Here is a 15,912-nt window from a genome sequence, read left to right as displayed (position 1 = left end):
AACCAAACAGCTCCCCCAAAAGCCCCCCCAGCTCCCGCGGAGAAGGGTAAGCATCTCACAAACACGTGCGGTTTTCCACCAGACCAGCTGTTCTGATGAATTAAGAAATAAATGAAATGGCCAGAAAGAGACTGCGAATGGCAGAGCATCCTCGTGCTCCTACAGAAGGGCTACATCTCCCGTGGCTACAGCCCTCGTCCGGAGCAGGGAACGAGCACAGAAGTTGCAATTTCACGAGCTCGGGAGAGTCCGAGCAGTTATTGGCAATTACCTAAATCAAGGTCCGGTCCTTCTTCCATGTGTCCTGCCAGTCAGGAAAGAATCATAAGAAGCTGTGTTAGTGCACGCCTTGCAGGCTGAAGAACCGACACACACAATACTATCTACTTATAACCACCATTCGATGGCGCTGGTTAAACTCAAATTGACCTGCATTGCAAAAACATCAGCAATGCACCTTTTACTTGGTGATCGGTTTGCTATTTTTAGCAGCCTTTCAAACCATAACCACTATTACACTTTTTTTTTTTAATGCTTTACCAGGCCAATCGGTTTTACGTTCATTAATAAAAAGTTACTTTACGAAAAATTTATTAAATCCAAACCATTTATTTTCCCCAAATTACAGAAGTGGTTGCTCAATTCTTCCAAGTTACCCTGTGTCCTGTAACCGCATACCCCTAGGCATTGCCGGCAGTACCCATTACAGTCTTGTTGCATATGTCATTTTAACCACTTAAGCTAATAAAAATTACACTTTGTTCTACAAACTGACTGCAATTTTTTTTTTTTTTAACACTATCCATTGTAATGCTCAAAAACTTACCACCAGGCTTATTGAAGCCACCTCGCTCTCCAGCGCTGCTGGGGGGATAAACGAAGAAATGAAGGCCTTTCCCTTTACAAAGCCAGTACCGCTCTGAGCCTCTGCGGCTCACTGGGAAGAAGGGCACTGGCTAAACATCTCCAAACAATGCATCTGTCTCTCTCTCTCTCATCTCGGCACTATGCCTTTCTTCAGGGCAGCTCGCTCAAATTTCCTTTACATATACGCAACCTCGCTTGTCTGGTTTTAGACACCACTTTGCTGTCGGTACCCTTGCATTACTTGTATGGGTATTATCAGTGCAATACTTGGCAAAAAATGTCTTCGAGCGTTATAAATTGGGCTTTTGCTTCAGAGGAATCGTGGGGTCGTTCGCTGGTCAACTCCCTCCCCTCTGTGTGTACATAAAGGTGCACCCTCAGCCTCTCGCAGCACGAGAGCGAAACGAGCCCGCGGGTCCCTGACATTAACAGTTAAAAGGTAGGAGACAATCATACGCGATACCTACAACACAGTTCAGATGACATTTCCGCTAAAAACCTCGGTATAAAGCCATACATTCAGGTCACTACTGAATTTAACAAGTCTCTGTGGAGGGAGAACTTACAGAATACAGCGGGGGCTCGAAGGCCTGGGGTGCAGCTTTGTGGACACAGACCAGAACGGAAGATTTCGGCACGCGCCAATGCAAACTCACGGCCGCAGCTTTCGTCAAAAAGCTTTGGCTGAAGCGTTCAGCTAAGACTGCTTTCAAGCGCTGGTTAATTAGGAAAATGCCACCTGAAAAGGATTTTGATGTTTCTTGCTCTTTTTGGAGACAAAAAGCTGTTTGGAAGGAGACGAGCAGAGGAGGGAGAGCACCGCCTATTTTCTAGCAAGTATTGCACCTCTAATACTGGAAAAAAATAAGTCGTCAATACACAGTTTCAAGCTGTTGCATGCAGCTTTGCCTCCTTTTGTTAAAGTACACACCATTTACGTAATGTCTCTCTTTTTAAACATATACGTTTACACTTGTTAACGTTACACAATTCTAAAGTAGTATACCTCCTCTGGTTTTATTACCAAACAACAAGTATGCAGTTACCAAAGTTACAGAAGGATTCCATTTATACAATGAATACATTTGGTTAAAAATATTCTATGTATATTTTTCCTCTCCATATGGACACCGTGTCTAGTCCCACTTTTCATTATGCTGCCGGCTGAGTACTGAGTACGGGTACTTTTTAAGTATTGAAGTGTATACAAGGCTCTCACTTTGTAACCTGTAGCATATAAATGCGACAAAGCATGTTAAAAAGTTTCCATGTTTAACAGCCAATGAAAATATAAAATAATTGAGTCAATGAAAAAGGGCACGTTAATAACATCGAGCTCCTTACCTGCCGGAGACACTGAAATCCATCACCACAGCATGATAAGAAGGGCCGAGTTCCCCTACCTGCCCCTTGGCGTTCATAGGAAGGCCACCTTTTCTATGGACAGCAGAAAGTCTACGTCCATAAAGCAGGGGAGCCTTTGTAATGGTCTAGTCAGGTGGGAATCACTACGTACGCAATTTAAGCTCAGATTAGGGCGTGAAATCAGAGACAGATGACAAATCTTTTGCATGAGGAGCTCCGAAGGGGCTAGAAATTTTAAGATGTGATGATAGACATTTCAAGTGCCTACATCTACTTTAAACCATTAGAGATAAATACATCATGGGTGAAATCTTTATGCAGAACCATGGAACTCTGTTCCACTCGAGCCAATTCAAGCCAGATGTGCTCCAACGCAAGCCAGTCTTTTTCTTCTATTTCCATACACTGGTAGTTGTATTTCTCCGATAAAGATTTCATGCCACTTCAATTCATTTCGACAGAGCTATGCAGAATGGGTCTATTGATTGCCAAACTCCGGTTGCCACCAGGTTGTGAAAGACCTTCAGAAGTTGCCTATCCAGGAGAAGCTGAATTCCGGCTGCCCTGCCAAGTACCAGGGCTAGCACTGCGCATCCCACGCCACATCTCCAGTGTGCACCTAGGGACACTCTGCATAGCTCTGAACGACGATGTGAAGGGATGGAACACACACAAAGCTCCATCTTCCTTCTCTTGGGAGCCTTTGGGACTAGTCCTCCTTCCTCCCCTCTAGCAAAACGAACATCACAGACGGGGAGACACACTGCTGACCTGAGGGCGTAGGTTTACCAAACCAGATTTTGCCACCAGCTAACATGGCCAAACTGATTTAGACCACCTGCAAGCTCCAAGGGGAGCAGTCCTGGGAGCCAAGCCAGATCTCTCTGCTTTCTCGGGGTCCAACCAAGCTCCGAGTGTTCTGGCCACTCAGGGTCGTGGCTTCGACAGCAGCAATCTTGCCCCAGGCACACCCTCACAGACGTAGCTCCGCGTGCTACTGCTAAGGTGAAGAGGCTGACGGCGTAACATGGGGCTTCTGCCTTGTACACACCTGAACTGTCAAGATCCCCACTAGAGAGGCCAGGGAGTGACTCCTGGGCCTGGCGGAAGGTTTGTGTGTGTTCGATCCGGAGTTACTGTTAAACCTCGCAGAGGATTTCACCTCTGCGCAACCACGAAGGGAGCTGAAAGTTCCAGGTTTAGCGATACCCCTAATTCCCCCCAGGGCCCAACCAGCTGCAGGACAAAAAAACAGATCCTGCTCCTATTTCCCCTAGGATAATATTTCCATGGATTAGAAGCAATGCTGCTACAGAGATGTTCTCCATGGAAGTACCATTGGGAATGTCAACCTTTCAGTCCCTTCTTTCCATTTCAAATCCTATGGGTAAACCAGAATTAGATAAAAGGAGAAAAGACTTGCTCTTACCCCATTCCACCGCGTCCTCCTCCCCGCCCACCTCTGCTCATGCCTCCGCGATCATATCCCCCTCTTCCCCTGCCCCGGTTATCAGGGCCGCTCATATTCCGGTTCTCTCCTGGGCCTGAAAAGCCTCCGGATTCCTGTCCATATACGTTCATGCTGCTAGGATGGTCCTGACGGAATGAGCCTGAGGAAGTTTGTAACAAACACGTTAGGGAGCTGCAGACAACAGTGGGTTGAAGCTGCCTGTCCACTTTTTAAGCCCTTTTACCCGCCTTCAGCACCAATCACTTGCTACGGCGCTTACAGCAATCGCGTTAATTTAAGGAGAGATGCACAGCTCTCTGTTTGCAGAATCAAGTTTTACATTAGGCCCTACCAGTATGACTCCTGCCCGCTGCCACCTGGCCAAACAGAATTGTTTACGCCAAGCCTTGCCCACTCCAGTATTTTGTGCTCTGTGTTTTTCGACCATCCGTTCGCCTTCGCGACGCTGAGGGGAGTATCACGATTTGACACTGCACCAGGCAAGCCGTTATTCAGTGAGAAAGGGCAAATCCCAGCTACAGTGTGCTCTCCTTTCAACACAGCTGCAAGCTTCAGACCCAAAGTCACGCCAAGCCTCCTTCAGAGACAGCCCACCCTGCGAGGGCGAGGGAGACCGACCCCTTCCTCCGCAACCACGCCGCTCTGCTAAGCACACTCACTCTGTTGGCCGTAACTGCTGCTCTGCTGGCTGTACTGGCTTGGGGCCTGGCTGTAGGATCCCGTCTGGGGCGGGTAACTAGTCGGCGGCGGCTGCTGCCCGTAGCTGCTTTGCTGGCCATAGCTAGTCTGTTGTCCGTAGGTGCTCTGTTGCCCGTAGGTGCTCTGCTGGGAGTAAGTGCTCTGATCGTAACTGCTTGGCTGCGTAGAGGAATAGCTGGAAGACAAAAGCATTGAAAAGACGGAAAGATGAGCCAAGTCACTGGCAATGTGCATTAGGCTGCAGAAGTGGCTCACACTAGAAGGTAATGCAATTATAAGCCATATGTACTGTTGTAAACCATTTAAAAAGGTGAAGTCATCCTATGGAGGCTAGTCTGGTGGCAGGAGACAAAATAAACCTGGTAGACTGCTAAAAGCAAAATCTATGCGACTGTTCACAATTTATTCATACCTCTAGAAAGAGGCAGAAGTGCCAGGGCAAAAATCAGTGGCAATGCAAGTAACAGTCTCCCTTTCTGCCTTGGCACTGAAATATTTTCAGCTGATGGATAATAAAACAGTCCCCCTTCATGCATCTCAGGCTTTGAGAATTTCCGAACATACGCTTTGGAAGTCAGCATATTAAAGACACCTGAAGGGAAGAGGTGAGCCCCTTGTCAAAGCCAGTGTAAGGAGGCAGCAAAAGATCACTATAACACACTCCATATCTAGGAAATTTCTTAAAAACATTTGTCATTGTTACACCTTGCTACTGCAGGTACGTATGTAGAGACACTTACACACTCAGTCATAGCCACATCTTCCCTACGACAAGAAGTACACCAACAAGAACCACACCTCCCTCCTCCCAGGACACCAAACCTCCTTTTACATCTGTTTGTTTAAAATCCCTTGAGAAAACCCCTTTTGCCCAAGCTAACCTGAAAGTTCCCACGCCAGCTGCATGAGGCTTAGCCTGCTGGGAGAGTTACCTGGTAGGAGGATAGGAGGGAGGCGCAGTGACCGGCTGCATCGGGTAGCTGGCAGGCACCTGAGGATAGCTGTAGCTGCTCTGTCCATACCCGAGGCTGGGCTGGCTGTAGCCTGTCGTACTCGATTGCGGCTGGCTAGTCTCTGCTGGTTTGCTGCCATCCTGGGGTCTACGGAGCAGTATCAAACAAGAAGGAAACATTGCTGCAAGCCCCCACCTCTGGTAGCAGCGAAGGCGCTCAGATCCCCCCCTCAGGACAGAAGGGCACTACCTATTTCTTTGGGTAGCGTCACAAGCTGGCACCACATCAGTGTCCGTCACTCTGACAGCAGCTAATATATGCTCATTAAACACTAAACATTATAGCACCTGCTGACTGGGTATTCGCACACTCCCGTGCCATCAGGAAAGGCCCGGGCAGCATCCTGAAGAGAGGGCACAGAGTGCTACAGCTTCTGGTCACCAGCTGTGTTATGAAACCAAAGGCGAGGGATTTAGCCTTCGGCTCTAGAATTGAGTCGAGGATGTGAAATGGCCAGGGAGCACTGCCCCGCCGCTCGAGCTGGTTTTGCACAACGCTTGGAAACGATTAGCTCAAAAGCAGCCAGAAACGTTGTCAGTTAAATGCACCATTGTTTGGTTTAGAATCCAGTGCAAGCTGATATTGCCCCGTATACATTATCCAATGAAAGGGAAAGGATGTTGGGGGTTAGACTAGATGACCTTTAAGGTCCCTTCCAACCCAAATTGTTCTATGGTTCTACTATTTAGTATTAACTCTCAAGGCCTGAAAATAAAGAGAACCCTTTGCATGTGACTCGCATGTCCCCTTCTTTTATATTCGTCCCATGCTGTTTATAATCTCCAAGTGTTTATTGGAGCGGAGTAAAAAGAGTTAAGCTACTTTTGTTGTACAAGCTGGGAAAAAATTATTTTATGATGTCAGGATTCATACTTACAAGTGTAATCTGACAGATATGGACAGAGCTGTGCCAAGCTCCGCCTTTCCTTACTGGAGTGGTTGCTACAAACATCAGGTAAATGATTAAAGAAGTTTTTACTCACTACTAAACAAGTTTCCTTTATGTATTCTAAATCTTTCATATCCTGAGCAAACAATTAAACTAAATATACTATTGACAGTGCCCAGACGCAAGAGATTTAAAAAGGAAACTGTCTACAGCGTGTGCATCCACTCAAGAAGTCACAGTACGTAACAGTATCCTGCCTGACCCTGTGACTCAAGATCAGATCAAACTGGTCCGTTTTCTGCTCTCCATCGTGAGTCAAGAGCCCATTTTTGCTGCTTGGTTGCTCTCCTCGTCTCCCAGTAACAGTGCTGACTCACCGAGCCGGCGCAGAACCTCCCTATGTGGCTTCCCCCAGCCCTGAAACGCGATGGGATCGGATGCAGCAAGAGCAAAGCTCAAGCGCAACAGGCAGAGAAAAGGTGTAAGCAAAACCAGCGGGCCCCAGTTCAGCTGGTGGTGTGCTGGGGCTCTCCCCAACAGCAGAGCAAACCCAGCCTTAGGGGGAAGAGAGGAACCAGATGTTACCTTGTGGGAACGGATGCTGCTGGCTGCTGCCCGTAGGCTGGGTAGGCGGGCTGGGTGCCGTAAGCGGACGGTGCTGCGTAAGAAGCCTGGGTGGTGGTAACCGTAGCGGTGTTGGTATCGTAGGCGGCTGTGCCATACCCCTGGACGGGCTGACTGTACGCTGGGGGGGCAGTCGGGGTGGTATAACCTAGAACAGACAACAGCCCCATCAGATGAGTTTGACGACCTTCACTCGTAACGTTTCAGACTATTGCGCTTCTGTTGACAGACCTCGGGTACTCCACCGATTTTACCACTGCAAAAATATCACAGGTAACCCGAAAACGATAAACTAACCCACGCCGCCCCTTCGCCTTCCTCAGAGAAACCCCCTGCCCTGGGAAGCCTCAGCCTACAGCCCCAGCTCTACCCTCACCATCCAAAAACCACGCTCCGAGGAGCTTTCTGGAAGCCACCCTTCAATCAGCATCCAAAGGCTGTTTGTTTACAGCTACCGAAGCTCACAGCTAATGTAATAAAGCGCACAGAGGGCAAGCTGAGGCATGCAGCGTCTTCTGAAAGCAGGAAGACTAAACAAAGCTCCTGTTAGCCCTGAAGTAAAAGAAACCCAATTGATTTAAGAAGTACAGTCCCATCCTTTCAGCTTTTCTGAAAAATAAAAGCACAAAATAGCACCAGACTGACTTGTCAAGTCTTTCTGAGCCATTTATAAAGTCTTATTTTAAATCAGTAATTCTGGAAACTAAAGAAAAGCACTTTACATTCGCTTTAAGTTAAGACAAAGGTCAAAAAAGACACATAAGGTAGCTCCTGATGTTTTATGTACCTTCGCTTTTCTTAGAATTTCAGTTTGTTTTAGGTAAAAAGCTTAGAGGTCATACATTTATTTCTGAACAATTTTACAAGAATGTCCAAGATCCCAAAACAGCTCCGTTTAAATTAGTCTTTCCAGCAGCCGCCGCTGTATAATTTAGCCGACCATTTGGCTTGTCACAAAGGTGAACTATAAACCCAGCATTAACACGGTGGCTTTTTATAGTTAACAACTTTGTGAGCAGGTTTTCAAATTATGAAACGGAGACTTAGATGAAAAAAGATCAATTAAAAATTGTGTTAGCAAAAGCTGACTTACTGAAAACATGGATTGCCAAAGAGCAGCCAACTGGTCTCAGTCGTATTGATGTGATCTTAATTGCATCAATTAAGATAACAGCTTCTCCATCGCTTCTTATTTTTAATAAACATAGGACACTTGTGACATACTCTTCCTTCTAATTATACAGCATTTTAGGCAAATTGTGATGTAGCTTTTTATTTCAATTCCCTAATTTGCAAAACAAATATACTTCCAGCAGAATATAGCATGCCCTCCCAAAGCACCGTGGTACTTCCACATCTCACTGTCCCTGCTACAAAATCAGGACCTTTCCCTATGGCTCTCTGAATCAGCGAGTAAAGAGGAAGAGAAGTGAGAAGAGGAAGTTTGCACAGTATGTTTGTTAAAAAAACAAACTTCAGCGTTCTGTCCCGAGCAACGCTCTTGAATTTTCTGGTTAGCCTCAGGATCCTGATGAAGGGGACACAAGCCTGTCCACTCGTGTTACCTGCAACAGCTAGCCTAAAAGCCTCTGCCTGCACCCACAAGCCTCATTCCTCCCGCCCTGGGCCCCCCACCCTTGTCACGCTACCACCCTCCTGCTGACCACCACAGGCTGGCTTCCACATCGCAGGGCTGCCAACCTGCAAACACGAAAGCGAGAGAGTAAGCTCATCTCCCACCAGGGAATAACTTGCACGAATGACTAGCAAATCAGTTTTCATGGTCGTTATCCTTTTTTGCTGAGAAGCTCTCTGAAAAGCAAAGTCCTGTTCTGAGTGTTGCCGAGCAGGGTGAATGGGATGATGCCGAACAGGATAAAATGAGCATGATTTTTAGAGCCTCGGACAAATTTATACAGTCCAAACACTTAAATGCCAGCCACCATAGCATATCCACAGAGAGCACTGACACCAGAAGTTAAAGTAATCCTTATTTGAACTGGCCGAAGCCTGACCACTTACTAAAAAAGCCTGCTGTTTGCGTAAGTACAGTCTGCAGTAAGTGCCGCTGAAGCCACAGCCTTGCCCTAGGCTGTTCTCGTCCGACTCAGAGCCACAGGGTAGTCCTCCCACTTCTGGGCCCCCTTTCTCGGTGCTGTTACTGGCAGCACTAACCTCTCAAATCAAGCAAGCGAGCAGATTTGCTAACACCTGGCTTTGTACAGTCAAGGGAATAAAAAGGAGGAAAAAAAAAATCCTTGATTTTAATGCTTCAGCTCTAGTCGGAGCATCTCCTGCAGGAAGGGTTTGTACCAAAGAAAGAAAAGGCAGTGATTTAACATCCCACTGGTCTAAATTTTCATTTCTACAATTTAGTTTAGGTACTCTGAAAAATCCTCAAGTGCTGTATTTCTGAGTGGGGCATTTACATTACATCACTTCTCTCTCCTTCCCCTACCAGTTAGTAAAATAAACGGCGAGTCTGCAGAACAGATACTGTAAGAAAAAGGTAACCGAAGAACTTTGATAACTTGCTTAAGAAATCCAGTTACGTGGCTCAGTTTCCTCTCAAAGTATCCAAGCCTGCAAGCAAAACCCTTACTGAAGCTAGGAATTCTTCAGGTGGAGGGCAAGCTTGCAGGATTTGGTCCTCAGGGAACATCAACTGAAAATACTGGATTCAAAGAGATTTATTCTGAAATAAGCAGGCTTCACATCAGCTAGCCGCAGTTTTTGAAGGCTTCTCTCTGATGCAAGCGGTATTAAAAGCTACCCGCGGGGTCTGCGTGCCCAAAGAGAGCCGCCTCTTGTTTGGCATGTGTATCTTCTACCAGTGAGGGTCTGAAGGAGGGGACGCAGGCTACCCTCTCTCTGCTCTATTTTGGTATAACAGATTATTGTGGTAGCCAAGACAGCTATGGATGTGTTCATTTCAAATTTTAAATACATTAGAAACTTAAAATATACATAACCCTAAATTTCACAGGTAAAAAGAGAAGTGGGAGCTGACTTTAGATAATTCCCATTTAGCTACTTAAAGAAGATTCATACCTGAACATTTGAAATGATGCCTTTGCCCCCAAATGGCATTGTTAGAAAGCCTATAACCCTAACAGATGCAGCTCTTCATTTACTCTTGTAATTCATGCTTATACGCTGCAGTGATTAAAGAGCAAACCACAACCACAGATCTGATGGTGCCGATTAATCCCCTAATCCAGTTGGCGTCCAGAGAGCTGCAGAGAAGCCCGCAGCTCCCCTCTTCTCTGTAACAAACCGACAGGGCGACTCCAAGACACCTCTTCCTACAGCCGCAGGGAGGGAAGAAGCAACCTGGGCAGTGACTCTCACCTCGGGTGGCCCAGGAGTCAGCGCAAGGCTGGATGGCAGAGTGCTTGGGATGGAAAGGTCGCCGGGCCGGCTAAAACCTCCCTCATCTGCGGCTCTGAGGCGACGCAGAGGAACGTCTCTGCCGTTCCTGCAGAGTCCCGAGAGGGTGCGTCTGCACAGGATTTGAATTTCTCTGACCACAACGGCATCTTACGCAAAAAATAGGCTCTCAAGACAAAAAAAGGCACTTTGCTTTTAAGTAATTGCAGACATCCCTCTGCTGCAAAAAGGCAATGCCTAGGAAAAATAAATTGAGATTCAACTGTAAAAACTGCACGTCTCTTGGGGCGTAAAGATGTACGCCCCAGGCAACACCCCAGGCTTTATTTAGTATGAAAGGCAGAGACCGAGAGAGGGAGACAGGCTTTAAGCACTATCAGTCTCATTTGCACAGCCCTGGCTCCTCAAGGAGAGGCAGGTGTAGGAAGAATAAATACAACCTGGCGCTCTGCCTGGAGAATAACATCAACAGTTCTGCCACAGACCAATGCTACGCGGATTGAGGCAAATCGTACCTGAAGGCCTGATATGATCTTTCATTTGACCACTTCCTGAGTTTTCTTTTTGTTTTTTTGGATGAAAAGAAAATGAAGCTTTTTGCCTAAAAAAAAGAAGCCGTGTAGAAAAGGTGACTAATATTATCATTCCTCCAGCAAATATACTCTTAAGGGACAAGTAAAAACATAAACAGCACAGCTTCCTGTGACCTCTGCAGGACTGGAGTCCGTAGAAAGGATTAAGAGGCTCAAATATTTCTAAGAAAGGAATTTTGAAAGTCCACAAATCCTTTTTGCTGCAAATTTATGTCCATATACTTTTAAATGAAAGGAAAAAACCCTGTAGATAACCCACAGTGACACTGGCTAAAGGGTACTGGCTCTCATTCTGCAGGACATGCGCTAACTGCCAGGCAGAAATTTTCCTTATCTGTGTAGAGATGTTAAATATTTTCAGTGCTGTGTAACTGGATAGACTATAGATTAGTATTTTCTCTCCACCTCTTCCTTGTGAAGCATTTCTCAAGGGCTTCTGTGGCCAGATACCCCATTGCCTGTCTGTCCCGCTATTCCCTTGCTTTGGGAAGTATTTAAGAAAGATCCCACTCTAACAGATGTTTATAATGTCTCTCATAGCAAAGGACGAATCTGCAGAAAACAGTACCCAAGGAGGAAAATCTGCTTTCTTTTTCAAAGTCTCCTGAATATTCAGTCCGAACATACCAGAATTGAACTATGTCTCAACAGTTTCTTTCAGACATTAAGACACTCGTATGTCCAAAACTCAAAAAGCACAGTTGGAATAGTTTACAGCGCATTAATGAACATGTGACATATGCGTCTGCACTGGAAATCCAAAGACAACATGGAACATGCAAGGGTGGTGGTCAGGACGTCTAAACGTGTCTAACCATGCTGTTTACCCTTTAGGAAATGGTAGGACAATGGGGTTAGATTCACCCAAAATGTCTCGGGTGGCTGTCGTTAGCGCTCAGGAAGTTTTATCCATAAAGTACGCCACTTGGAGACTTTACAGAAATGTGGAGATGGCAAACAGCACTGCAGCCTAGCGAATTCTCACTGTCATTGTGTGCGCGCGCTCTGACACTGGACGTTTTTAGCGCTAAAACCAAGTGACAACTAAAGGGTTAACACCACAAGTTTAGACAGGATGAGACAGCATTTTCCATGCAAGAGTGAGCAGGATAGTCAAACCTGTACTGGTCCCTTCTACTGTGGGAAGCACAAGACAAAAAGTAGAGGGTACACTATCAGAACAGGCATACATCACTTCCACCGATTTGATTTTCAGGCAACCGTAGTGCCAAGGCCACCGGTTCTCAAGAGCAGCCAGAGTACACGCCCCAGGGAGCGCTGCCGCGCAGCTCGCGTTTGCTTTGCTCTAAGCACAGTGCGCTCTGCAGCCATGCTTAGTTCCACAGCATGAACCAGCACCCAAAACGTTCCCTGAAAAAATAAACGGGCATGTTTATTTACTCCTTCTCAGTCCAACCGCATCCTCGCATCATTTTAAACTGCCCTTCGCTCAAGGCAGGCTCTTGAGGAAGGAAGCCCTTCCCACATCAGAGCTGCCCAGAGGAATTCAGTATGGTTTGGGCCGGAGTTCCCCAATGCAGACTTGAGCTCAACCCTCTCCCCAGGATAAGTCACGCCTTGCAGGCACGGGGGCTCTTACCGGTAGGGGGCTGCCCGTAGGACGTTGCATACGCAGTCTGCCCGTACGTCGCAGTCGTCTGGGGCTGTGTGTAGCTGACGTCGGTGGGTTGTCCGTAGGTTCCGTAACTCTGTTGCCCATATGTCTGCTCCAAAGACGACACAAATTTAATTCGCGAACAGAAGTGACTCACAGGCATTGCAGAGATACACACAGAGTGTTTCAGTGATGTACACAGACTGGGGGATCTGTGTTACCTGATGTACCGAAAGCAGAGTCAAGCCAAGGCTACTGTGAAAGTTTGGGCGCTACTGCAAATTTTCTGGAGTTCAGAACTCCAGTGAAGTTAAAAATGCAGTTTTTCAATGCCGGGACCGGAGGGGCAGCCTCTTACATTTTCACAACACACCTCTGCTCTACGTAATGCAAAACATGAAAGCATCCAGCTCCTTATAATGGCCTGGGCACCCATCAACACTCACAGGTACCTCCCAAGGGCTAACATGAAACACGGGGAGTGGGACTACTCAGAGGGCAGAACTGCACAAAGTAAACCAAGTCAATTATTTCAGCACAAAACTGCTTTAGTGTTCACTAGAAGAAACCTATTTAAGGTTTCAATGAAGTTATTCTGAATATTCTTCATGTCCACCAGCCAATAGTTTGAAAAATCAGAGTTTATGTAGGCATCCAAGGACGGGATCAGCAGGAGCATCCAAGGGCTTGCCATCACCAAACTATCCCGGTTATAGCTACTCCTGTCCCAGTGCCTTTGCATTCAGCGAGAGATCGCACCTTCCCTCGAGCTCATTTTCAAGTCTAGACTATCACTAAAGGACGGCTTCTGCCCATTGTCTGGTTCAATCCTGACAGCACCGCAAAGCAACTCCTCAGCCGTGGCGATCCGATCTGCAGTGCAGTGTGGCTGGGTTAGCGCCGAGCTCCTGGCGCTGCAGTTTTACCAGCTAAACCTCAGCCCTGCGCCACGGACCAACCGGCTCAAACTTCAGGCACCAGCCAACTTCCAACTGCTTTGTGCGGCCAGCAGTTTGGTTAGTTACAGCTCAAGAAGCAACATGAGGACAGCCTTAACATCCAGACTCTGAAAGGGATTTACTGACTCCTGTGGGAGCCTGGAACTTAAACGCCTTTTGGGATTTAAGCCTGTGAGCCAGCCGCCCTGAACTCAAGCCACGGATCTTAACCAAGAGTAGAAAAGCCTTGACCAGATGGAATAGGTCACTGTCAGTGGAAGCTCACTACATCAAGAGGCAGGAAACGCTGCAAACCTCCCATGGCTATTTGCCTACAGCTGAGTTCAGTTGGGTAGTTGTTTTAGTCTCGCACTAGAGGATATTGTTGAGACCTTCTGTTCTTACACTTGCCAGTTCGCTTACACTTGTCCTTCTGTGTAACCTCCACATTTGGTAGCCGTTCTTGCAATTGTTCTGTCTCAAAATACTTATTCAAAATAAAAGTTGCTGTCACCTTCATTTAAGCCGACCCAAATGCCAAGGCTGAACCTGTGCTCCTCCTGTAACACTGCTGTTTTTCACAAAGGGCCTTCTTACCCTGCTGCAGGAAGAAGCGAGTGTGGTATTCACGCAGCCTCACTGCCCTGGACTGGCGAGCGCAGGCAGCAGCAGGCAGCGTGGCACAGGTCGCCTGAGCAGGCACAGGAAGGTAGCTCCTGCTCAGCCCTGCAGCACCAAAGCCAAGCTGTTGCACAACCAGAATTAACCCATTTAAAGCTGCTCGCTAACGCTCCAACACGACAATGTGGTGGTTTTTATCTCCGTAATACAGACATACTCCTGGGCGGCAGGGTTTTCCCTTCAAAAACCTCTCTGGAGAGGCGGGGGAAAATTAACCTACACTGCTTTTTGAGGACAAAAGTTTAGCTTTGAAAACAAACTTGGAGTGTGCATACAAATGTGTTTTTTAGTAACTGGTATGCTAAGGATTGAAAATAAGCATGGTTTAATTAATCTCTTACAGATCATCATCATTTTGCAGTCTAGCCGACTGAGAGTATTAATAGTTTTAGCAACAATACCTCCATGAAAAAAATCTTTTCCCTCCTCCTACTTTGACCAACTGCTGCAATCTCACAAATGGCCATTTCCTCCTTTTTTTTTTTTTCACGTTTTTCTCTCCTGCACCGCTGAGTAAAACACCCACCAACATGGCGGCGTCAAACGTACACCGAGAATTAGGCTTTTATAACCCTCTCGACAACAACCACCTTAGGCTCAGATATACTAACAAAGAAGGGGACTGTTGAGGCTCCTCGACGTTTAGGTTGTTTTCACTTTAAGAAAGCAGCTGGGGCTGTGTGGGAAGCTACAAGACAACTTTTAATGACAGATTTTGATGTTGCCGCTCAGCGTTTTTCATGTAGTTTACTGGAAGACATGTGATTCAGCAGCAATTATAAAACCGTCCCGTGTTTTACCTGGGTGGTCTGTGCATATCCTTGAGCTGGCTGAGGTGCATACGCGCTGTAGCTGTAAAATGAATTTAAAGACATTTATAATGAATCCCCGTATTTCTGACTTGCACAAAACATGTAACACAAGACAATTTTCACGTATCCAAATGGTTTCTGCTGAAATACTATGGCAGTACAAAATTTAAAAGCTAAACGAAAACCATAGGATTTACAAACATACTCGAGTTATGACTAAACCACAATTATTATATACTTATATTACACCTTTTTAAAACAGAGAGAATAAGACCATAATGCTACTTACGCCTGCTGAGCTGCAGCTTGGCTATAGGTACTATAATCTACAAGAAAAGGAAAAAAAAGAAAAAAGGTTGACAAAGGCTTAACAAAATTAACAGTGTAAGAGCACAGCAGCTGGAATTTCCTCCTGCATCTTGAAAGAACTACTATAAACCGCTGGAAATGCAGTTTCAAAAGAGTGTAAGGTAAATGCCCTTTTTCAGTCTTTTAGAAGGAAACAAAACCTCTCTTCCCGTCATTGTTACTGCTGTTTGCAGCAGCAACTTTGATCTCAAATGACCCTACTTTAATTTAACTGCCACCTTGGATGACACCCAAGGGGGCTGGCAGGAGGGTGTTTTGTTTTGGAACAAAAGAAACACTGGGGCTGACACTTGCAAACCCCCCGCCCCGGTTTCAGAGGGCCAGGTTGCAAGCTTTTGGGTCTGTAGAAACCACTGCACTTCACTCTTTCTGTTTAACTTTCAAGGACACAAACAAATGGCTGGGAAGTTCTAACACTTGTCCCCTTGCAGGGTTCGAGATGGGCAGCTAGCAGTAATTCCTTTCTCAAAGCCCCGATCCACACCAATACCCTGATTTAGACGAGAACTGAACTCCTGAAAATCCAAGCAGAAAAGTCTACGCTGAACTGGTTTGCTGGCGGGAATGGAAAATGTGTCCACATGCC

The 15,912-nt window shown here is 46.4% G+C and overlaps 1 protein-coding gene across 1 annotated transcript in view; it reads right to left on the bottom strand.

The window, feature by feature from the left end:
- EWSR1 (EWS RNA-binding protein 1) overlaps positions 1-15,283 on the bottom strand; it is a gene marked incomplete at both ends in the record, with an annotated part of 18,009 nt that extends 2,726 nt beyond the window's left edge. The window contains 9 exons of the mRNA XM_009582554.1: positions 272-304; positions 827-864; positions 3,662-3,842; positions 4,363-4,577; positions 5,335-5,502; positions 6,890-7,076; positions 12,512-12,635; positions 14,946-14,997; positions 15,247-15,283. Of these exons, the coding sequence (XP_009580849.1) occupies positions 272-304; positions 827-864; positions 3,662-3,842; positions 4,363-4,577; positions 5,335-5,502; positions 6,890-7,076; positions 12,512-12,635; positions 14,946-14,997; positions 15,247-15,283 (1,035 nt within the window). The remainder of the gene's footprint in view (positions 1-271; positions 305-826; positions 865-3,661; positions 3,843-4,362; positions 4,578-5,334; positions 5,503-6,889; positions 7,077-12,511; positions 12,636-14,945; positions 14,998-15,246) is intronic.
- Between the last annotated feature and the right edge of the window lie 629 nt (positions 15,284-15,912).

Source organism: Fulmarus glacialis, unplaced genomic scaffold (genome assembly GCF_000690835.1).
Source record: "Fulmarus glacialis isolate BGI_N327 unplaced genomic scaffold, ASM69083v1 scaffold14510, whole genome shotgun sequence".
NCBI classification, from domain to species: domain Eukaryota; kingdom Metazoa; phylum Chordata; class Aves; order Procellariiformes; family Procellariidae; genus Fulmarus; species Fulmarus glacialis.
Note: the sequence above shows the minus strand (reverse complement) of the source record. Positions and strands in the feature narration are given on the sequence as shown.